Below are 21,461 nucleotides of genomic sequence, written 5' to 3'. Positions count from 1 at the left end.
AACCCAGAGCTGGACAAGTCTCATTAGTCCTGACATAAAAGAAGTGTGAAAGAGACAGACAGAGAGAGAGAGAGAGAGAGACCATACCATAAATGAGCACCACAGACTCCTCAATGGCGTGCTGGTAGCTGAACTGGGAATCCAGGAGGGTTTGGATCACAAAAGAGCCATAGAAGGTGGACAGGTACCAACCCACGTGCAGATGATCGATGTTCACATGACGAAGGCTCTTCATCATCTCCATTTCATACTGAACTGTGTGCCCAAACTGGGGGTGGTAGGAAAGGACAAGAAGAGTCTATTTTTGGTCATAGTAACACCTGAAAACAGACAATCACAGAGCACTCTGGAAAAAGGGAAATGGGTGTGTAAACAAACAAATCCAAATGGTTCATTCCTAATATTAGACAGACAGACAGACAGACAGACAGACAGACAGACACAGACAGACAGACAGACAGACAGACAGACAGACAGACAGAGGAAAAGGCTTTTGAGGACAGCTTTGATTTGCTTTGTCACCAGAGCTGCCCCACAGCAGCTAAAGTGTCTAACAGAAGGGTGCAATGGTAGGCGAGTGTGTATGTGTGTGTGTGTCCATGCATGCATGTGTAGGGGTGTGGGTGTGTGGGTGTGGGTGTGGGTGTGTGTGTGTGTGGGTGTGGGTGTGTGTGTGTGTGTGTGTGTGTGTGTGTGTGTGTGTGTGTGGGTGTGTGTGTGTGTGTGTGTGCGTGTGTCACAGATGACCAGTAAAAAGCACCAGGTGCCCTAGGAGTGTGCTCTCCTCTCATTATCCCAGATTATGTTTCACCATAATACTGACAACACTACCGAATACACAAACATGCATGCAGGCAGCAAACGTTACATACACACAAAGATGTACCCACACCTTTAAACTCAGCAGGAATATACAGGTCCTTGAATCCAGTCTCTCAAACTCAGGAGCAGTGAGTGATGGGAGAGTACCAGCAGGACTGGAATTCCAGCTTGCATGTCAAACGCGAGCCCTGTGAGAGCCACCATCTTTGTACCAGAAGCCAAGGGCACCCCCTTTTCATTGGCAATCTCAGTTTACTGACGGGCACAAAACATTCCGTTCCCAGGGGGTTCCTTCCTTATTTATTTATGAAACCATTCTGAAGAGAAAACAACTAGTTCGAGCAAATAGTTGCTGAGGTCGCGGGCCTGGCGCTTTGTTTAGCGCAATGGCAGATCGAAGACGGTGAGGAGGAGCTGGCGAGCAAACCGCCTGGCCTGCTGCCGAGGCATTTGAGCAGTTCGCACGAGGCTGCCCCTCATCTTGGTGCCGAGACAGCTGAGGGAAAACAATGTGGCTTTCGGAGAGCGTACGTAATGACTTCAGAAGCAGCCCGCATCCCACCGCACGGTACAGCTTTTTAACCACGAGTCACCAGAGGAACACAAACTAAAAGAAATGTAAAATAAATAAATAAACAAACAAACAAACAAGTTCTTGGGGGGGGACTCCAACCCCAAAGCCACTAAAGTATTTGAAACAACAACACAAAAAACAAGATAATGAGAGTCTTACCGATGGTGTCCTATAATTAACCGCCTTTTGGCGGGCAAAAACACTGCAGAAATATAAAAGTAGAGCCAAACCAGCTCGATCACAGCATGAAAGAGAGTGGGATTTTCTGTAGAAAATTACAAATATGATCTGAGGCCTCTCTTAACTTTTTAACTTGTAATGTGGGCAATTTAAAATGACGGTTTAAGACAGGCAAGGAGGGCGAAAGCAACGAACACAGAGAATTGCACGACAATCAGATCGGCCATGACGATAGATGACTAAAGTAGCACAAATGTGTGTATGCTTACAAATTTTCCACGGGCTTCTTGCTTACAGGGTGGTTTTTCCTTGGAGTAACCAAGACCACTATCACACTCAATCACTGAAGCACTACATGCTGAGTTAGAGGCTCTGTGCTGCAGCATTATTTGAGATATGGAAGAGGATAGGAGTATATGGAAGAGGGTGGGAGTGTCTCAGGACCTCACAGCCCTGCTGCACTGTGTTCGCGAGAATGCTCTCCACCAGAGAGCCTACTTACAGAGCAGCTGGAAAGCAACTGGACACTGACAGTTTTTTATTACTTTGGCTCTGTACTCCACACTGGATTTTAAATGAAACAATGACTATGTTATTGCAGTGCAGAATGTCAACTTTAATTCAAAACAAGTAGAAATTCTAAAATGGCTGTATTACAGTCCCAGCAGAGCAGCAGCAGGGAACATACCCAATCACTGGTGACATCTGTGGGTCTCAGACTTCAGGCATTCATTATTAGCAAAGTAGCTAACTGTTGCCAGCAAGCCACTAAACGTGACAACTTCAAATTATGTTAATTTGTCCAACTCCTTATGGGCCCCTGAAATAAGAGGACTAACTATAGAAAGGGCTAGGAGTTCTGTATGATCCGGGCAGATGTAAACACCCTTACAGCTGAACTTCTGCAATGTAACCTCAGTCATAGTTTCATTTCAAACCCAATGGCTTGGAGTACAGAGCCAAAATAACAAAAAGGCTACTCTGCCCAATTACTGCACCACAGACTTGTTTCACATTCACTCTCATTGTGAGGCCAATAGGGTAGCTAAACTACACAAGATTGGATCCATTGCACAAACAAAAGACAAAATTAATTGCTTGGAGTCTGCATACACTCTGTTATTCACTGTCTGCCTTATACCAAAACACCCTTTCAACACACATTTTAAATGTGTATAGACATTTAAAGTGTTTGGAGGGTTAAGCCTGGGGCATGTGGAGACAGCCTTCACAAAGGCCCTAACACTCCAACACATACAAACACTCTAGAGTTGGCACTTTGCTATGTTCAAAAAAGGCCACTCCAATGTGAATTCTAGGCTAAGGTACAGAATAAGCATGCTTTTGTTCGAACTACATCTTTTTGCTAATCCATAATATAGTGGCTGCCATTGCTAGGTTCAACCATGCACTTTGAGTGGACCTTTCTGCTCAAGACTTCTATTAACCATTACTCAGACCACTGGGGAAGAAACTTATAATTATGTTAAACCTATTTCTATGTGCACCTAGGTCTCCTGTGTAAGTCTACATTCATTTTTCAGCTTGATTACATTAGCTAGCTAATGGAATTAAGAAGCTAACCAAGATGACTAGCACATGCTGTGCCATATGACCATCTTATCTAGTTAAATGAAAGGAAAATTATGTTGTCAAAGTGAATTTCTATTGCAAAGGTACTGTGTATTTGTGCTGTTATCTATACTTTAGCCAGTGCTCTAGAATATACTAGTGAATAGGTCACTATATCTTATATACATTTAAGGAGTTAAAGCCTCTTCTGTTTAACTTAGCTTTTATTTAAGCTGTAACTAATTATACTGTTTTAGTAAAGACCTAAAATTTAATTAGTTTGAATATATTAATTTCATTATAATTCTCTCTCAATTTCCGTAGTGTTATATTTAACATATTTTCTATAAATTGCCTTGTACACTTTAAAAAAACAAAAAGCACTGTACAAATAAAACCTACATTATTAGGAAGAGTGTAAACACAAAACAAAGAGAACATGAGACTTCCCAACAACCACTATGAGGTATGGCAGAGCAGCCAAGAGTGTGGTCCTGTAGGGGATGGTGGTAGAAAGTTGGCTTGGTGTGCTCATGGCTCTGGGGAGTGATGCTCTACATCGCAGCCTTTATCTTGCTTCCCAGAAAGGAATAAGGACCCTGATTCCCAGTTATTAAAAACCGATGGCAGCACCAATATGAGAAACCACCATAATAAAGACATAGCCCAACAGAAAGGAGGAGAATTGCACAATAGTGATAATAAGGACAAAAAATGAAATGCTCAACCACAATAGTAACAGAGTTCATTAATTCACAAGCCCTGTCAAGCACAAACCAAGACACAGCATACCAACATGCTAGACCATGCTCATGTCAGCAGAAATGTGGATATTCCCAAAAAATTGTATTTGGGCTTATCGGCTCATTGGAGCCATGACTGCTGCATTGTCAGGCCACTATTTAGAGAGAGGGTCTTGGGAATTTATGCAGAACAGGATGGAGAAGAGGATTTGCACACCGATGCATGCAGCCAGGAAGAACAGTATGTCTCCCTTCACACAGCGAAGCAAGGAGGAAAAATATCAAAAAGTCAATATCAAAAAGTCACCCAATTGTGTCACGCCGTATGAGAGGCAGAAGACCACAGTTTGCAGGAATGGGTCTTGGTTGCAACATCAAGGAGAGCAAAGGAGAAATTGACAACAATTGTGCTTTTGGAACCCCACCACCTCTGCCCACCCTAGCCTGATGTGGTACATGGAAGTGCAGGGAGCTGTGGCTGACTAATGCCCCCTATAGCTCACAGCACCTTGCTGTTCCTTTAGAGGTTAAACCTGGAGCATGGACCCTCTGTGTCACAAGCCCCCATAGAACTAATAAGGAGCTGCCTTTTCAGCCCATCTACCCTTGTTTTCTCCTTCGGAATCTCTCTCTCTCTCGCTGTCTTGCTCTCTCTCTTTCTCTCTCTCTCGCCCTCTCTCAAAGAGCTTACAGTCTCAGAGACTTGTTAGAAGACAGATATTCGGCCACTGACAGCTTGTTAGGTGCCCGGAACTGGGCACCTCTGCCCTTCCATGGATATTGAGATCGTACCACCCAAAAAAAAGGGATAAAAAAAGGCACACATTCATCCTTTAGATTCCCTTTCCACAAAGTCAAGGCAAAAAGAACACCATGACTAATTAGATTCCAGCGAAAATGTCTCCAAATCTAATGTGCCCATTCCTGCATGAGTAGGATGGATATCATTATTAGACTCCTGTCAGGTAAACTTGGAGAACAAATAGATACGTATTTCCTGTTTTTGAATTTTTGAATTTAATAACTTTACAATAACTGTATAATCTACATAAAGAAATACATAGAAGAACTTCTTATATATAGTCACTAACTTTCCACCTCTAGCGTTACCCGTGACAGCATGCAATCAGAGACTCAACACAGGGACATCAACTATGATCAGACACAATCAGAAACAGAGCTGGATCTGATAAACTCACACACACACACACACAAATCCATCCACTCACACACATTCCCACCTTCACACACAAACAAACAGTGCTAGTAGATTAAAGTCCCATAGTACACTGTCATTTGACTGTTGTAAAAAAGTTCACGGACATAGAATGGAGAAACCGGTACTAGTGCACAGCCCAGCTGAGCTAAAGAGTTAGAGCTCCATCTAGTGAGAGGGCTCTTCTGCTAAACAATCTTTGAGCAACCACACACACACACACACACCAATCCATAGAGCCACAGCATCGAACTACTGTGCTTTCTTACTCTATTTAAAGGCCATCTGCATTCAAACACCAAGATAAGAGAGTGCACCAAACTGAGACTGGAGAGTTTGCTGGCTCTAGAGGAAATGCAGGCGTTCTTCAGTCAGTGCTAAAACAGCACCTCGTAACAGCAGCTCAATCTGAGGCACGAAGCCCACACCCCGCGCTCTGCTTTCTCTGGCAGGCAGGTCTGGCTGAGCTGCTGGAACCCACCACAAGCTACCCTCTCAGCCAGCCATGTGCTGGGTGCCCAGGCACCGATGGGGGGAAGAGGAGGGTTATTCCCTCCCATCCTCCTCCATGCTCCCTGGCTCCTAATTACAACAGAGAAAGTCATCTTCAGCTCATCATGAACCCCTAGCCAGCCGTCACTCATCTCTCCGCCAAACAGTGGGCCGTATTTCCTGCCTCTGGGTACAGTGAAGGGTAGAGGGGAGGCTCCACACTGCTCTCCCAGAAAGGAGGGGGATGTGGGCAGAGCATATACTTCAGTACAGTGCTGCGCTGATGCACCCAGGCAGAAGCCATGAAGCACATGTATCTTTCTTTCCACCTGTTTCAAACAGGTGCTAACAGAAGCTACTAATGGTTTCTGTTGTGCTAATGACTGACTTTTTCCCTTATTTTTGAATTTTTTTTATGTGAACATGCACAGACTGTTTATCACACAAATTTCCAGGAAAATATAAGTGTGTACAAATTCAGTGCACTAAATTGTGCACTACACATTACACATCAAACATCATTCACATCTGTTTGATACAATTATTTTATATTGGCCTTTTGTCACAGACATAAAAAGCTGACAGGTATATTGGCCAGTTAAGGTCGAATAAAACACAGTGAAAAAACTGGTGCTACAAGGGAATGGACAGTGGCACAGATGAGTTTCACTTGCCCCAACAAGAACTCAGTCGTCGCAGGCAATCAGGCCAATTGTACTGTTGGACCCTGGAGAGCATCTATGGTGAATAGGAAGAAAACAAGTGAGAAAAATGTGTGCTGGCTTTAGGGGATGGTTAGACAAGCATTTCGAAAACATCTTACTGGGTAGAGAGAAAAAACAAAGACAGCAAAAAGAAAAGTGAGAATTAGAGAAAAATGGCAGTAATAAATAAATGCAGGGGCCCCAGGTGTGAGAGCTGAGCCAGAGCTGCCATCTCACCATGTCCACCCCAGGCAGGCCTGAGGAAACAGCTTATATCCGTCACCAAGCTCTGCTTTCTGTCAGGCCCTGAGAGAGACGCCCTATTTTATGACATGAGGGGCCCCCAAAAATAAAACACACCACGATAATGTTCCAGTGCTCTCCGCTTGCGGTGAGGAGAAGATGGCGACCTGGGAGGGGCCCAGGCAGTGATAAGCGTGGTTTCTGGGAACTCCATGCAGTCGACCCTTCCAAAACGAACGTCACAACTGAGACTGGACACGAAGGCGAAGAAAATATGACTTGAGTACCGACCAAGATCGTGCACAGACCAGCACAGCCCAGAAAGCAAGCACGAGAGCCCTCCAAAACCATCCGAGTGAGATGGAAACCGGGTCATGATCTGGGACGGTTATAACAAGATTAAATTATAGGCTAGTGAAGGTGGGATCGCGCTGGGATCAGACTCTTCCTGTTCAGTCACTTAATGCCAAGCCACTCGGTCAAAATCATTCTGGCATCTGTCTTTTTTCTCTGAGTCAATTCCACACCAAAGGAGGGGGTTTACTGGGAGGACTTCTGCTTATAGACTCATATGAATCCAGAGCCAGAATCCTCGCCCACACAGAGGTCAAGATAGTTGAAGATTAGGACCATACCGGGACTGATGGACACAGCTGTAAAGCTGTGTGCACAAACAAGCCCTGGTAAAGCTGTGTGAGCCCTGCTCTCCATGCACCAGACAGAGAATGGCTTGGACTCCATTTGTGTGCTAATGTCCACAGGAGCTTTGTTCTGGCGCCTTTAGCTCCACAAAGCCTTCACAGAAGCAAGGCCCTACATAACCAGGAAAATCCACATTCTCCCCACAAACAAGCCCCTTGCGGTACAGCAGAAATCAACAGCTTTACTGTTACTACTTCCATTACAATTACAAAATACGTATGCATTGTTACAATAAAACTTTTTTATGACCTTTTTTGGTTCTCACAGCTGTGGTTTTGTGGGATATCAATAGCTCATTAGCAGATCATTAGCAAGCAATTATAGGTAAAAAAAAACTAGACGGCTTCAGTTCTTGTTCACACTATGTCCATAAACACTGCTTTGCAGCAGCACTAATTAGATCTTCTGACACTTAAGCTTCAAGTCTGTATGACTGCCACTACAGCAGCTAACAGAATCATCCCTATCCTTCCATTTACTTTAATGTTTAAAAGCCTCTATCATTAGTTCAATTCACAGGGCAGGGAGGTTCTGGTTTTTAAAAAACATATCTGTGTACCAAGTACCAATATCCATTCAAGAGTTTAGCAAGCCGATTGGCCTTCAGGAGACAAAAGATTTGTGGTGCTGCCTGAGTTCTATCTCTCTGTGATCAGCTCTGAGAAGACAAGGAGGCGGTGGCGGAGGTGATGCTGGCAACAAAGCTCATTGCATCATTAATCTATCTGGTCATCAGAGTTCAAAACAAAGCTTTTTCGGCATGCTTTCCTGCGGCCTTTTTCCACTGTGCAGTGCTCAACAGGGGGCTCACTCAGCAAGGGCGGCGCATGCCGCCCAATGAGAAGTTTATCGCCTGTTGCAGATGTACAGATGCATGGGTGCACAAGCCCGCTGAGCAGCCCAGGGCTCTCAGTGCTTCTCGGTCCTCCAGCAATACCCCTCCAAAGCAAGAGGTGCCATCACAATTACAGCAGCAATACACATGCGTGCGAGCTCTCCGATTTGGGTCAGGGTGACTGCTAAGAGTCAAGGTCCTCCAACAGCACAGTGCAGGCAGGGCTGGCAGGGGGATCTGCTTCTGCTTTTGCATATCTGATCTAAGCACCAGTCCCATAAGGCAAACAGAAGTCACTTCACTGATGGCATTCGTTGCCTCAAAATAAATCAGGAGAAATAAACACAGATCAATGAATAATTCTGAGCTAATGTGAGGCTGCAACACATGAACGGCACCAATTGAAGAGCTGTGGACCTTTTAGGATTCAGCAATGGAGCAAAACGAAATGGCATGAAAGGGCACGCAATCACGCTGGACCCACAGCAAAGTTATCATTAGTCACTGTGGGTAAACAAGCACACACCTCTGATATAGACAGAGCCTGGCATCTCCTGGACTGCTCTGGCCTTGCCCTGGAACAGGGGCCCCTCAGGGCGGGAGGCAGCAGAACCGCTGAACCGGTTTGGAAACACCAGCCATACAAGCCCTCATTATCAACCCAGAACCATCCTCCAGGCCAGACAAGGTGCAGAACAAGCAAGGCAGCCCAAGGAAGGAGAACAGCCTGGAGTTTGGACTGGATAGAGCGGGGGGGGGGGGGGGGGGGGGGGGGGTTTGTTATGCCAGAAACATGCCGGAGAGAATGAATCAAAGTTAATACTTCTGGGCTATGGTAACAGAAAGAACCAGGATTGTGGAGCGTGCCAGGGGAAGGCTGGCACATGGCTGATCTGATCTAACCAGAGCTTACGTGAGGCTCTAATCTGTGTGACATGGCCAGAGTGGGGAGGTGTGCTGGCTGCCAGTGGGTGAGCAGAAGGGCTGTGTGCCAGCACTCTGTCGTTGAGCGATTCATTAGGCATGCTTCCACTTCACAACATCACAGCCCAATTCCTAGTGCCAACGCTTCATAGCACCTTTAAACCTTCCAGATCTAGAATAAGTAAGGAATGGATTCATGGGTCACAAAACCTGTGGTAATCCGAATGGACTGAAGAAATAGTATGCTCATGCAGGGTGAAAAGCAAGAAAAAAAGGGAAGCTTGCTATGAAAACTCCTGGGGACTGGTTTTCTGTCCCTTTAAGTTACTATATGCACATAGAACTAGATCATAATGCGGTGCTGTAATGGGAAACATAATTTAAGAAATAAATGGGTGTGCCGAGAAATGATAATTTTGTCCACTAAAGTGAGCATTCCATTGGGCATACACCAGTCAGAGAGTCAACAGTGATGTCTCCCTTACACATGTATTATTATGACTTGTTTGGTTTGTTTGTTTGTTTGTTTGAAATGTATGACTATGTCCAGAGAGTTAACCAGGCAGGATAAACTGGAAGCATCTACCACCTTCCAGAATGTTAAATGCATGGAACTAAGCATGTGTCCTAAATCCAGTCTAATGTTCAGCAAAGTCCTCTCCAGTCCTTAAAGGTTCTACAGCGATATTACTGCTGAGATGATCACAAGCAGAAATGTAATCAATCATATCTCAATGCAACTTATTCAAATAATAATCATGCTGAAAAGCTGTCTCATGATTTGACAGCAGATGTGAAATGTTTTTGGAGAAATTTCATTTTTTTTATAAACCACTACTGACACCAAAGTCATCTGACCACAGTTTGGACCACACACACTATAACAACATAAGCACAAAATGAGAGCTATATTCAGAAAAAGCTAACCTAAAATATCAATCCGATCTAAGAGCATCTCTGAGTGTGATGCCGTCAGTTTAACACACCAGGTGCAGGGAACACCATGACAAAGTAAGTAATGCAAACAAAAGCTGTAAGCAGTATCTTGGGGAAGAAGAAGAAGATTCAGGGCAGCTCTTTGTGATAGACAGGAGAGGCCTGGGCACCTCTTGCCTGTGGTGGAAGTCGTTTCTCACTGGTTAATGGCAGGTGCTGCACAGCGACCGTCATTTCAAGCACGGCCCACACTTACTGATGCATGGTGGTCTGACCACCTCTGAGTCCCTGGAGGCCTCCTCAGTCATGCGGTCCATGAGGATTCTGATGGTGGTTGATGGGAAACATGGGGCCTGGGCTCAGAAAAGCAGAGCATGTAGCAACCGTCACTACAAGCAGGAAGATCAATCAGAGCATTTAAATAATCAATAAGACGAGAGAGGAGCAGTCAGGCCTCGGGACAGAAAGAGGCATAAATCAGGTGGCAGCTCCTACCATCTGTCAAGCTGAGGCAAGTTATGTCCATAATGTACACACTGTACATCACAGACATCCCCCTAAAGAGAGCATGACACCCCCACCCATCCCTGCCACAGTCACACCGTCACCTCATATGTTTTTCTCTCCAGCAAGAATCCAAAACCATCCTGCAAATCTGTCCGCCCCTGAGCGGTAGCGAAGAAGTAATGTTCTCCTTGTCAGCCAAATACAAACTAACAAACAGCTTAAATGAACTATCCATTCCCAGCACACCCTCAGCTCAGCCAATGCTAATCATGAAGATCATTTAAGCCTGTGCATTGAATACTCAAATTCTCTGTGAGGAAATATGGGCCTCAGCTCATTTCCGACAGCAGGAAGCTGCAATCTTTAAATCACATGCACTTATATTTATGTGTTTATCAGAAAACCACACACTCATTTTTATTACTCTCTCTCCCTCTCTTGATTGATATTACATAATCTCATGGTCCCATACTGCCACCCATTGGAGGACTGCAGTACTAATGCTACATACCACATATCTCATTAACCTTGCTTATATTATAGCAAACAGCATGTGCTTCGGCCATATGACGGCCCTCTTTCATGTCTCCATTATCTCCCTTTTTCTCTCTGGCACAGCCTCTAAAACAAACGGGAAACTGCATGGTGGCATCCAATCTCAAGATGCGTTATGCTTCATAGTCCAGTTCTTAACAGCCTGGTGTATGAGGTTTGTCTATCCCAGCAATTAATAAATTTGCCCTGCCCCTGCCCCTGCCCCCAAACCACACACCTCACAACACACACCTCATTCATTCCCCCATTTTGCAAGTACCAGCGACAGCCTATTACAAAAGCACCTAATGAAGTTCTAGTGAGCAAGCTTTCCATTGCGTCTGCACTACTGCACTGCACTACTGCCTATGTCTGGGGCTCCAGAGTGCACTGTAATTACCGTCACTGCTAAATCAAGATAATAGAAAAGACCCAGGCCAGTGCCACTGGGGAGAGGTGGCGCTATGGAGGAGCCAGTGGTCGACGGCGGGTACGCGGGTGGGGGCAGGCCAGCTTCCAACCCCTGGTACTGCTGTGTCAAAGTGATGTAGCCATGCTACACAGGTGTTGCCCAAGGGTGGTTGCTACAGCAAAACCAGGTCAGTATCAACAAGCAAAGGGAACACATTCACGGCAAATTCTGCAGTAACCTGGGTAATGAATATTGGTTCAAATGGACATCAAACAACAAACCACTTACAGATATTCAGGGATGTATCACATGTAAAAAGAATAGAAAGCACAAGTACACCAGCACATCACGGAAGACAAGGTAAAGCTCAGTAGAGATCTTTTCCTGTGTCCTGCTCCAGATGGCTGTGGGGAGGATGAAGACTGTGTTTTCACCCACAGAAGCACAGCATGCCTTGGAAGCCAAACCTCTCGGCCCCACACCGGATCAGACCACGCACGGCGCCTGGATCAGGCAGTGCATGCCGCACCTGCTCACAGTGACAGCTGGGCTCGGGACCAGAGATAGGCAGATTATCAAATACCACCCATCACATCGCCTGTTTCCAACAGACAGCATTGAGCCATGAGGGGGGGGTCATACAAGCATACAAGAAGAAACGGGGAGGAAGGAAGAAAGAGCGGAATGATGAGAGAGAGCGAGAGAATGACAGAGAGTGAGAGACAGAGTAAGAGTGTGTGAGTGAGATATGGTATGAGCAGCTGGAAGCTGCTGGCTGGGTCCAAGCATGGATCCCAACTTAGTGGTCAGACCTTATTTCGCCATAGCAGTGCAGTAAACAGGCAGCATGCATGGGGCTGGCATGAGTGGGGCCAGCATGAGAGGGGCCATGTGAGAGGACCCCGCGTGAGTGGGGCTGGTGTAAGTGGGGCTGGTATGAATGAGGCCCGTGTGAGAGGCATCCATGTGAGAGGGGCTGGCGTGAGAGGGGCCAGAGCTGCAGATGGCTGGGTGTTGGCATACCTCCTGTCTCAGACCAATATGGTGCAATATGTGCAGGTATTAGATTTTCACCAATTTAACACATTTTTACAGCTGAGACAAGATCATTTTTGAAGGCATCTGGGAGAGGGTCATTTCCCTCAGTTAACTGCTTCTCAGTCGCCTCCCTTAAAGACCCTTAACAGCACTGCCTAACTGCTGCAGTGGGCCACTCCTCCTCTGAAGTCAAATAAACAGACTCCACTGCCCCGACTCCACTTCTCCCTCAAGGCCGACACCTCTAGGAGGCAGAGCATGACCAGGAGGCGGGACACGGTTATAGCGGGTCACCAGCTGCTCTGAAACGAAAACGTCCTCTTGGCAAAAAGGCGGGGCATGGGAGAAGATGTGACGGGCTCCCATAATGCGCTAATAAATTAGATGACCATCTGGTGGGGGGAGGGGTGCAGGTCATTAATAAGCGAATTTACATTTAGCAGCCTATACCATTCAAGGCATGAAGTTTGGCATATGAGTGCTGTTTAAATAGTTATAAGGCTCCGTCATTCCCACAGCTGCAGCAAAGGTGTAAGTGTCAGAGATTTGCAGCGCTAACGAAGTAGCTCCAGGAAAGACCCCCTGCACCCCTGCGTTTTCATTAACCATCATCATTAATTAACATTTCATTAACTGATGCACTGGCAGGTCCATGTACACACTGAGGTAGAGCAGGAGGGGTGTGTCTGCCACATATATGGTGATATGGGAGCTAGACACACTGCACACTGACGGCCTCCGCTGTGCAGCACAGCTGGTGCACTTGGAGGACACTTACTGTTTAGGTAAGTGCTATCCATCCTAACTAGACACACCACAAGAACCTACTGACAGATAGTACCAGGCTATCAGAACAACTGAAACAGAAAAATCTAATCCAATCATGTAAACTCCAATGTATATCTTATATATTAGCCTTACATTAAAATAAATTAATTTTGTAAATAAAAATACAAATGCATTCTGAATAAATTACAAATTAAATGCTGGGTAAGTGTGTCTTTGAGAAGTTTTTCATCAAAAGTGAGTAATGTTTAATAACATATCCTATCATGCTATTTGGTACTCTGATGCACCTCTAAAGCATATACAGCATCATCGGAGAGACATTCCTTTACCTCCCTCCATTCTCCTTCCCTGTTCTCCCTCTCTTCCTCCCTTACTCCTCTGGGAGTTGTGTGTCCATTATAGTTTTAATAACACCCCTGCCATCTTGCTCTCTCCAGCCCGATTGGCTCTCTGGTTCCCTGGCTACACCCACACATTCACAGCCCATAAAACCGGAGCAGAGTAGAGCATGCCATGGCCCTCGCTCACCTAGAGCGAGCCCATGCTATGTGGCGGGTGGCAAGACGATGAGGCAGAGTTCGATAAAACAAGGAGGCCAGTGGGAGCAGCGCCCCTGCTAAGGGCCGCGGCAGAGCTACGCTACAATTTACCACACCTTTTACTAGCCGCACTTATTGACAATGACATTTTTCACCTTTAGTGATCACTGAAGTGCTGGCAGGCGGTAAACTCTGGAAGGATGGACAAAGCCAAGCAGAGTGGTATAACATAGGGCTGCACACCTGGAAACCTTAAAACAGGATGGACAAAGTGAGTGCAGCCAAGGTTTTCACCACTGCTCTGAGCTCCACTTCACTCCATGTTTCCAGGACTAAGCAAATGCCAATCAGTATTCTTGTGTATTATGAAAACAGGCTGAAGCAACCAGAAACAGGCCAAAGCAGTCTGGAATAGGGTGAAGCAGACGAAAACAGTTAAGCATTATGCAATAAATTTATGCAGAGGTAAAGCAGACTGGAATAGGCTGAATCAGTCTAGAATAGACTGAATCAGACTACAAAAGGATAAACCAAGACTGAAATAGGGAAAAGTAGGCTGGAATAAGGTGAAGCAGGCTAGCAGAAGCTGCTTCACCCTAAAAAAAAAAAAGGTGAAGCAGTTGGGAACAGGGTGAAGCAGAGTGGAGTACAATAAATCAGAATAAAAAAGGATAAAGCAAGACTGAAATAAGGTAAAGTAAGATGAAATAGGGTGAAGCAGACTAGAAGAAGCTGCAGCAGCTTCAGCTTTGGGGTGATGCTTTAGGTTGAAGTTCCTGTCTCACTCTTGGCAAGAATGACTGTAGCTCAGTGTACAGAGCTTCAAAATGGCCGTTGGAATCCTCACTGCTGCCCGAGATGTTTCACTATCACACTGCACAGACACAACATCTCCACTGCACTCTCACGGCTGCCAAATGAATAGGGAGCATATGCTGAGGTGCTAACTGAGTGTGCGTGACATTATGTCGAGCCTTCATGCCAAGAATGAAGGCAATTACCTTAACATACAGGCCGGAGCTGAAAGCACTCATGCTGCTCTAAATCATGTCTGTAGGGCTTCTCACGTTCTGCCCTGCCTTGTACAGTTTGGGTGGGGGGGGCTTCCCTGCTGTAATGCAAATGCTCCTGATCATAAAGGACTCGTTAATTAGCTAAGTAATTGAATGTTGGGTGGTGGCACTGCAGGAGCACCTGTGTGAAACCATCAGTAAAGGACCAGAGGAAGTGCTGACAGCTGGGATCTAAATCAGCGGTCATCTCACTCTGGTGCGCCTTCTGTGCTCCACCTGTTAGTCAAGGATTCACTTTATTAAGAGAAGGCTCTTCAGCCAAGAGAGAGCTTGACATCCTTGACATGCTCTCAGTCTGAAGCGCTAAATACCCAGAAACTGCTGTGAATGCCCTGAATTTGTACCACTGCATTGCATTTTATCAGTATCTTAAAGTTTAATGAGCCATTACCTACATTTCACTGAAGATGGACACATTTTAAAGAGTTCAATTCCTGACAAAGCTCTTGGCACAGGCAGGTGACTGTCTGTCTGTCTGTGTGTGTGTGTGTGTGTGTGTGTGTGTGTGTGTGTGTGTGTGTGTGTGTGTGTGTGTGTGCGCGCACGCACATGCACATGCAGATATCTTGAAACAGAGGCAGGTCTGCAGGTACAGCCCATTCTTTTTCTGTTGCCAGTTCCATGGAAGCCCTGAGGGCTTTGAAGTCCTTTCACAACTAATCCATCACAAGAATAGCAAGGCATTTCAGCCCTCCTTTGGCTGTTACGTGTGTGTGTGGGGGGGGGGTATTTCTTTCTTCTAGGAGGCTGCAGCCCCTATACTCAGATTACAAGGGTTCTCAGTCCCCCTTGGCCCTACCCTGCCTCGCACATCCTCTCGCTACTGCTCTCACTCCCTCAGCTGAGTACAGGGTTCACTTCTGCTATGCGGTAACTTACTCACTGCTTACCGCTTCTCATACAAGATTGTGTTTGTGTACGTGTGTGTCTTTAAACAAAAAGAAAGAAAGAAAGAAAGAAAGAAAGAAAGAAAGAAAGAAAGAAAGAAAGAAAGAAAGAAAGAAAGAAAGAAAGAAAGAAAGAAAGAAACAATGAACGAACGAACCATCTAAAACAGAATCAGTGCATTAATACATATTTTGGTATAAGGGTTCCATCTATCTCCAAATCTGCTCATAATTTACAAAGTCTAAAATGCAAACAAATTAAGGCAAAGCATTCATGCAGTATAAGAAGCAAGTAATGGCACAGTCAGTCTGACTCATCCTGATGAGCGGGGCTTTTACCTGGCTACTATATATGTTTTCCTTTTAGAAGTGAACAGATTTTTTTACCATCTTATTGCTGCAAATCTAACAAAAAACATTTCTGGACTGAACCATCCTTGTGCCTCATGCAAAGACAGCAGAGTAAAGTTCCAAGTCCTTGATGTCAGATATATAACTATTTAATATGTACATGTAAGTAAATCTGAAGCGCCTGCATTTTGGTGGGTTTTCAGGCCTCTGAGTGCTGGTTAGAGTGCTGGTTTTGACCAACCCAGGCTGGATCAGACAGGAAGATACTGCTATTAAATAGCTGTTTAATGCTTTTCATGCCAACCAGCATTTTTGTACTCACAACTACAACAATTTAAGCTTAGTAGATATCAGCCAGAGAACTATTGCCATTATTATTGGCAGACTGTCCAGTATTCTTTTAATCAGCCTGAAAATCAATGTTTGTGACATTTTTTTTAAAATGTTAATTAATTGGTGAAGTTATGTTTGTGTAGTCTATAATTCAGTGTTGTCTAACCATAGACTGCTTGTACAAAGGAAATGGGTAAACAAGGGTGAAGCTAAAACACTAAGCTAAAACAGTCAAGTGGTAGTGGTGTGTGACAGAAAGTGATAGAAGCATAATTTATCACTATATTCAATAACATCATTAATCACTCACCCTCGTCCAAGTCGGCATCATCCTCCGTGTGCTTGGGGAATGGGAAGCAGTTGGTGATCTCCAGCCGGTCTTCCACCCTCAGGCCCAACAGGACCCCCTGCACAACCTCACTGCACTGGCCCTCCTCCTAGTAGTGCTGAATGATCTTCAGCACCACCTATGTGGACAGACACACACACACGCACGCACGCACACAAACACGCACTCTTCAGGAGAGGCGAGGGTGTTGTGCAGTAAGTGCCATGCTACTCTCAGAAGGCTGTAATTAAGAGTGGAAGCAGAGAGGCAGTGCATTTCAAAGAAGTGTGGCTGCATCCTCCCGTCCTCTCCGTGACCCCTTAAATGAAGCAAGGGGATGGAATAGGTCAATTGTCGCACTGGGATCACTGAGCGGGGCGGCTGGTGAGCTGCCAGAACACACAGCCCTGCTGCTTTTTTAATACAGAAATCTAATTCATCTCTGGCAAAGCAGAGCAGTGCTTCTATCCTGCCAACAAAGCACTATCGATCTCACGCATCTGAGAGCTCTGCTCAAACACCACCAGCACATACTACCTCATTTAGGTCAGTGTGAAAATACAAATAAAGGAAAAAAATCATGAGACAAAAACAGGGGCCAGTGTGCTAAGAAGAGCTTTGTTAGGGCGGAACCGGAGATGGTTAAAGATATCACAAAGCATCCTGATGCAAAGACCTTTGATATGGGCACATGGTTAGGCCTACAAAGGCTTGACCAGGATGGGGAGAAAACTGGGGCTAAAAAGAATGAAGAAAATCAATACAGCACACACATTTATTATTCTGGAACAGCCACTTCACCTTGAGCTTGTTCTTAGTGGCAATTTCTCAGAGACCAATGGATGCTTGAGCCACAGGTTCTGCCGGAGAAAGCTTCAAAGGTGAACTGAAAGGACTAAAAAAGGTGAACTGAAAGGTGAACTGAAAGGACTAAAAGGCAAGACCAAACAATCTCCAGCATTCAGTGATTGTTCACTTATAGAAATCTAGGCCCGGCTGCAGTGATGAACTATGGGCTGGAATTGCAGCGTGGCTCTTCCCAGATCAAGCGGCTGGATCAGGCCAGACAGGCAAAGTGCCAGTTGCAGCCGGCTCTTTCCCAAAGGTGGAGGAAATGCAGGGAGAGAATTCCTCGCAGCCGGAGGAGGGGATTAAATCATGATCCTGTGAGAATCACTCTCACAAAGCACCCCACATTGCTGAGCGCTAATAAGTGCTATTTCCGGGACTAGTGGGACTGCATCTATTTTGGAGGCTAATGAAGAGGCCTAGGCGCAGATAAAGGCCTACAGAGTAATCTCTGTGTGTCAGTAGTACTGCACACTACAGCGCTACACCCCAGACTATAGTGCTGCACCCGAGGCTTCAGCACACTGAGGAGAGGCATGAAAGTATAGTGCCAAGGCCCTCATTAGGAACACAACACAACACACTCTTCCAAGGTTTCTGACAAAACAGCCAGCAAAGTCATAAACATGTCTGACTGCAACGGGACTTTACACTCGTATTAGACTTCAGCAAGCCTTCCGTCAGCTGACCTGGCAAGCAGGTGAGGCTGCTGCTCAGAGCCAAGAGACCCATAAAGACAAATTAGTCCATTTTGTCCCTTCCTGGAAAGCTTGGCAAGGCACAGTAAGCTGATGAATCCATCCTATTAGCCTTTGAAAATACCATTTCATTCATCCACTAACTTCTCACTTCCAGCGCGTGTGACCTGTAGAGAGTAAATAACTGTGGCAGGTTGAGGGGCTCAAACCCAGAAATGGCAGTGCAGGCTCAACTCCAATCCAGCTCATCTCCATCCTTGTGATCACAGCTGTCCTGGAGGCTTGAGGAAAGTAGAGTTGACCCTGATAGCAGGCAACACTGGCCCAGGGGCCCTCGGTTGAGGCTCCAGTACCTTGGTGAGGTCAGCACTGGCTCCAGGCAAAGCCCAAGTGTCCAGTGCACATCTACCTCCTACCCCCACCTGAGCAAGAACACTGAACAGTGATTAAAAACTGGCCAGATGGCCAGAAAGATCATGTCATACAACAATAAAACTTTTTTTTTTAATCTTGCCATAACTCTAAATGAATGGCTGAGACTGGGGGCTCTCTCCCAGGTCTGCTGTGACTGGTGGCCTGAATTCACATGCACCACAGTGTAGAGAATGTGACTGGAAAGCAGAACAGAGCAGGGCCGCGTTCCTGACCGTGTGACAGCACCCTGCTGAGCAACGCGGACAGGGCATGTTCACAGTCCCCCAGAGACCTGTTTATATGGGCAATTAGCAGCAAGCTGACATTACAAAATCTCAAGATCTCAAAATGAGTCCAGCAGAGCATAGCACAAGACCAAGAGCTTGTCCTGGGCTCTGGGCAAGCAGTTATAACAAACACCAACAACAATACCGATGACAACAACAATGGCGACAACATCATACCAGAATGGCACCGTCTAACTCATGCAGGCGGATTAGCAAAGTCTGAAGGGCAATGCTGCAATATGTTTAAAAGAATTCTTTGAGAGCTGAGAGTTTTGCCATGCCTGTGGCATCAGCAATGACGGGTGTACTTGCACAGGCAGTCATTGTCTCTTGCGACAGATGCATCCATGCTTACTTCAAACCGAAATACTGATGCTGCTCACCCCTGGGTTCAAGCAAATCACAATCATATGCAGGCTAGAGACATGAGACACAACACCTAGAAGCCAGCCTTAGCCCTGCAGCCACATCAGTAGAATGAGGCATATCTAAAACTGCCCAGACCTTGCAGATGTCCAGCCCCCCGACAGAGGGCAGAGCACGGCCATGACAAAGTCCAGCCCCCCAGCAGAGAGTGGAGCAGGGCCATGACAAACTTCAGCCCCTGCAGCCAAGGGTGGAGAACGGCTGTAACAGAGTCCAGCCTCCAATCAGGGGTGAAGCAGGGCTGTGACAGAGCTGGTTGGTCACAGGTTGCCATGAGAAGAGAGGAAGAGTGGAGTTCTGGGGCCTCCATCAGGCACACTAAACCTTCCCCACCCACAAGGGAAGGGGGTGTCTCGGCACTGAACAGTTGCTCGCATAGGGAAACAAACCTGTCCTTATCAGTCTGTTCCCTGACTGCAACAACCACATGGGTTTACTATGAACTTTTTATAGAACTAGTGAAAGTTATCATTAAAGAAAATATGTACATTTGAACTGAAAAGCTAAACTTAGAAATTAAAATCATTCAAAATTATTTCAAGGAAGTCAGAGGGGCTGTATGAAGCTACGACTTTGGCTGCATTGACCTAAAAGATTTTGATTCCTCCTTCATCACATGCTAGACCTGGCAAGGCACTACATTAAGGGCTGTTCAGTGGCAGGATCAGAGAAGGTTGCTCTGAAGATCAGAGGAGGCCACGCAGAAGATCAGAGGAGGCCACTTCAGGTACTAGCCCTTGCCACTCAGCACCCACTGCCAGAGGGCACTCAAGGTCGCTGCTCACCTCTCTCCCACTTCATTTCCTGCCCCGACACTCTCTCAGGGAGCACTCTCAGATGTGCTCTCGCTCCTGCAGCTTCCCACAGCCACCGGCTTGATGGCCACATGGCAGGGTGGAGTGCCAGGGTGGAAGTCGTTATCGGAGCTGGACTCAGCCCTGTTGATGTGTTCAGGATGCATGTAGGAGCTCCACCATTAAGGCCTTCTGGCCCTAACCCAGGCCAAGAACACAGCGTCTGCTGAGCCCAAAGGTTTAAAAACAAGCAGATGCTTATTATGATAGATTTGTCACTTTGTATAAAATTTGCAATCATATTTAATTAATGGATACAAAAAAGATTTGGCATGAACTCATGGGGGAGAACGATTAGCAGCTAATCACAATGATACTTAATCAAGGGGAAAATTAAACTGTGCTATTGAACATCGCAATGACCCAGAAGATACAGAGCCTCTCTTTTCAGATGATCAGTATAGGCCTCTGGTGCATTTAACACACTATCTCTAGAGGAAAAGAGAAAAACACAAACAGCTGGCTCCTTAATGAGTGACCACCCTCCACATGTCTTAGCCTATTCCTCTCTGCCAAATAGCTAATCACTTAGCATCTTCATCCTGACACCCACATCTCTCTATACTTTCCTCTCATGCTTTCCCAGCCAATCCTAATCTCTTTGACCATTTGGAGAGATGTTTCTGACCTCCAAGAAGAAAGGCCCAGGACCCAAAAAGGCATTCATTACTGATGCTGCTGAAGTATCAAGAATAGTAGCATTATAACGGTTCTCATGGGGTAGCATGTTTCAGCCATCTTGACATCTAATCCTACTGTAATATGTGGCTGAAGCTTAAATACACACGTGCTTTCAGTGGATCAACTCTGCCCCCTGCTGGCCATGGGCTGTAGAAGTTCAAGCCTGTCAATTTTAAACAAATCACATAAAGTATTCTGTTGGCCCGTGCCTTAAGTCAGATAACAGCATTCAAATAATTCAAGGGGGAACAAGGAAATCAGATGGCTGCTGCTAATATGATAGACTCTTAACTGAAAACAAAGTACAGTCAGTCCATCAAAAATATGTCTAGCTGTTGCAACCCCATGCCTGTGCTTAACAAAATTACTATTCTCAAAAAGGCTGTTTAAACACAAGGCTTGTACTGGAGACAACATGAAACCTAGCAGACAACACACTGCAGCTCACTCCAGCTTCTGAGACAGTAGCACAAAAAAGAACAAAATGCTAAACAAACGAATGAAGGAAATGGATCCAC

The 21,461-nt window shown here is 45.7% G+C and overlaps 1 protein-coding gene across 10 annotated transcripts in view; it reads right to left on the bottom strand.

The window, feature by feature from the left end:
* Positions 1–21,461, bottom strand: part of eif3hb (eukaryotic translation initiation factor 3, subunit H, b) — a 42,178-nt gene that overhangs the window by 16,472 nt on the left and 4,245 nt on the right. For 6 of the 10 annotated variants that reach the window (XM_081700205.1, XM_081700200.1, XM_081700187.1 and 3 more), the window contains exons 2-3: positions 16,717–16,873; positions 88–268 (exon numbers count right to left, since the gene is read on the bottom strand). Coding sequence is in view for 4 of the 10 variants with exons in the window: in XM_027025456.3 (XP_026881257.1) it covers positions 88–268; positions 16,717–16,737 (202 nt within the window). In the remaining 6 variants the exon portion in view is untranslated. Of the gene's footprint in view, positions 1–87; positions 321–16,716; positions 16,874–17,535; positions 17,677–20,193; positions 20,426–20,890; positions 21,010–21,461 lie in introns of those variants that run through there. The other 4 variants (XM_081700165.1, XM_081700172.1, XM_081700178.1 and 1 more) reach the window with 4 other exon arrangements.

This window comes from Electrophorus electricus, chromosome 2, assembly GCF_041902795.1.
Source record: "Electrophorus electricus isolate QZ-2024a chromosome 2, ASM4190279v1, whole genome shotgun sequence".
Lineage (NCBI taxonomy): Eukaryota > Metazoa > Chordata > Actinopteri > Gymnotiformes > Gymnotidae > Electrophorus > Electrophorus electricus.
Note: the sequence above shows the minus strand (reverse complement) of the source record. Positions and strands in the feature narration are given on the sequence as shown.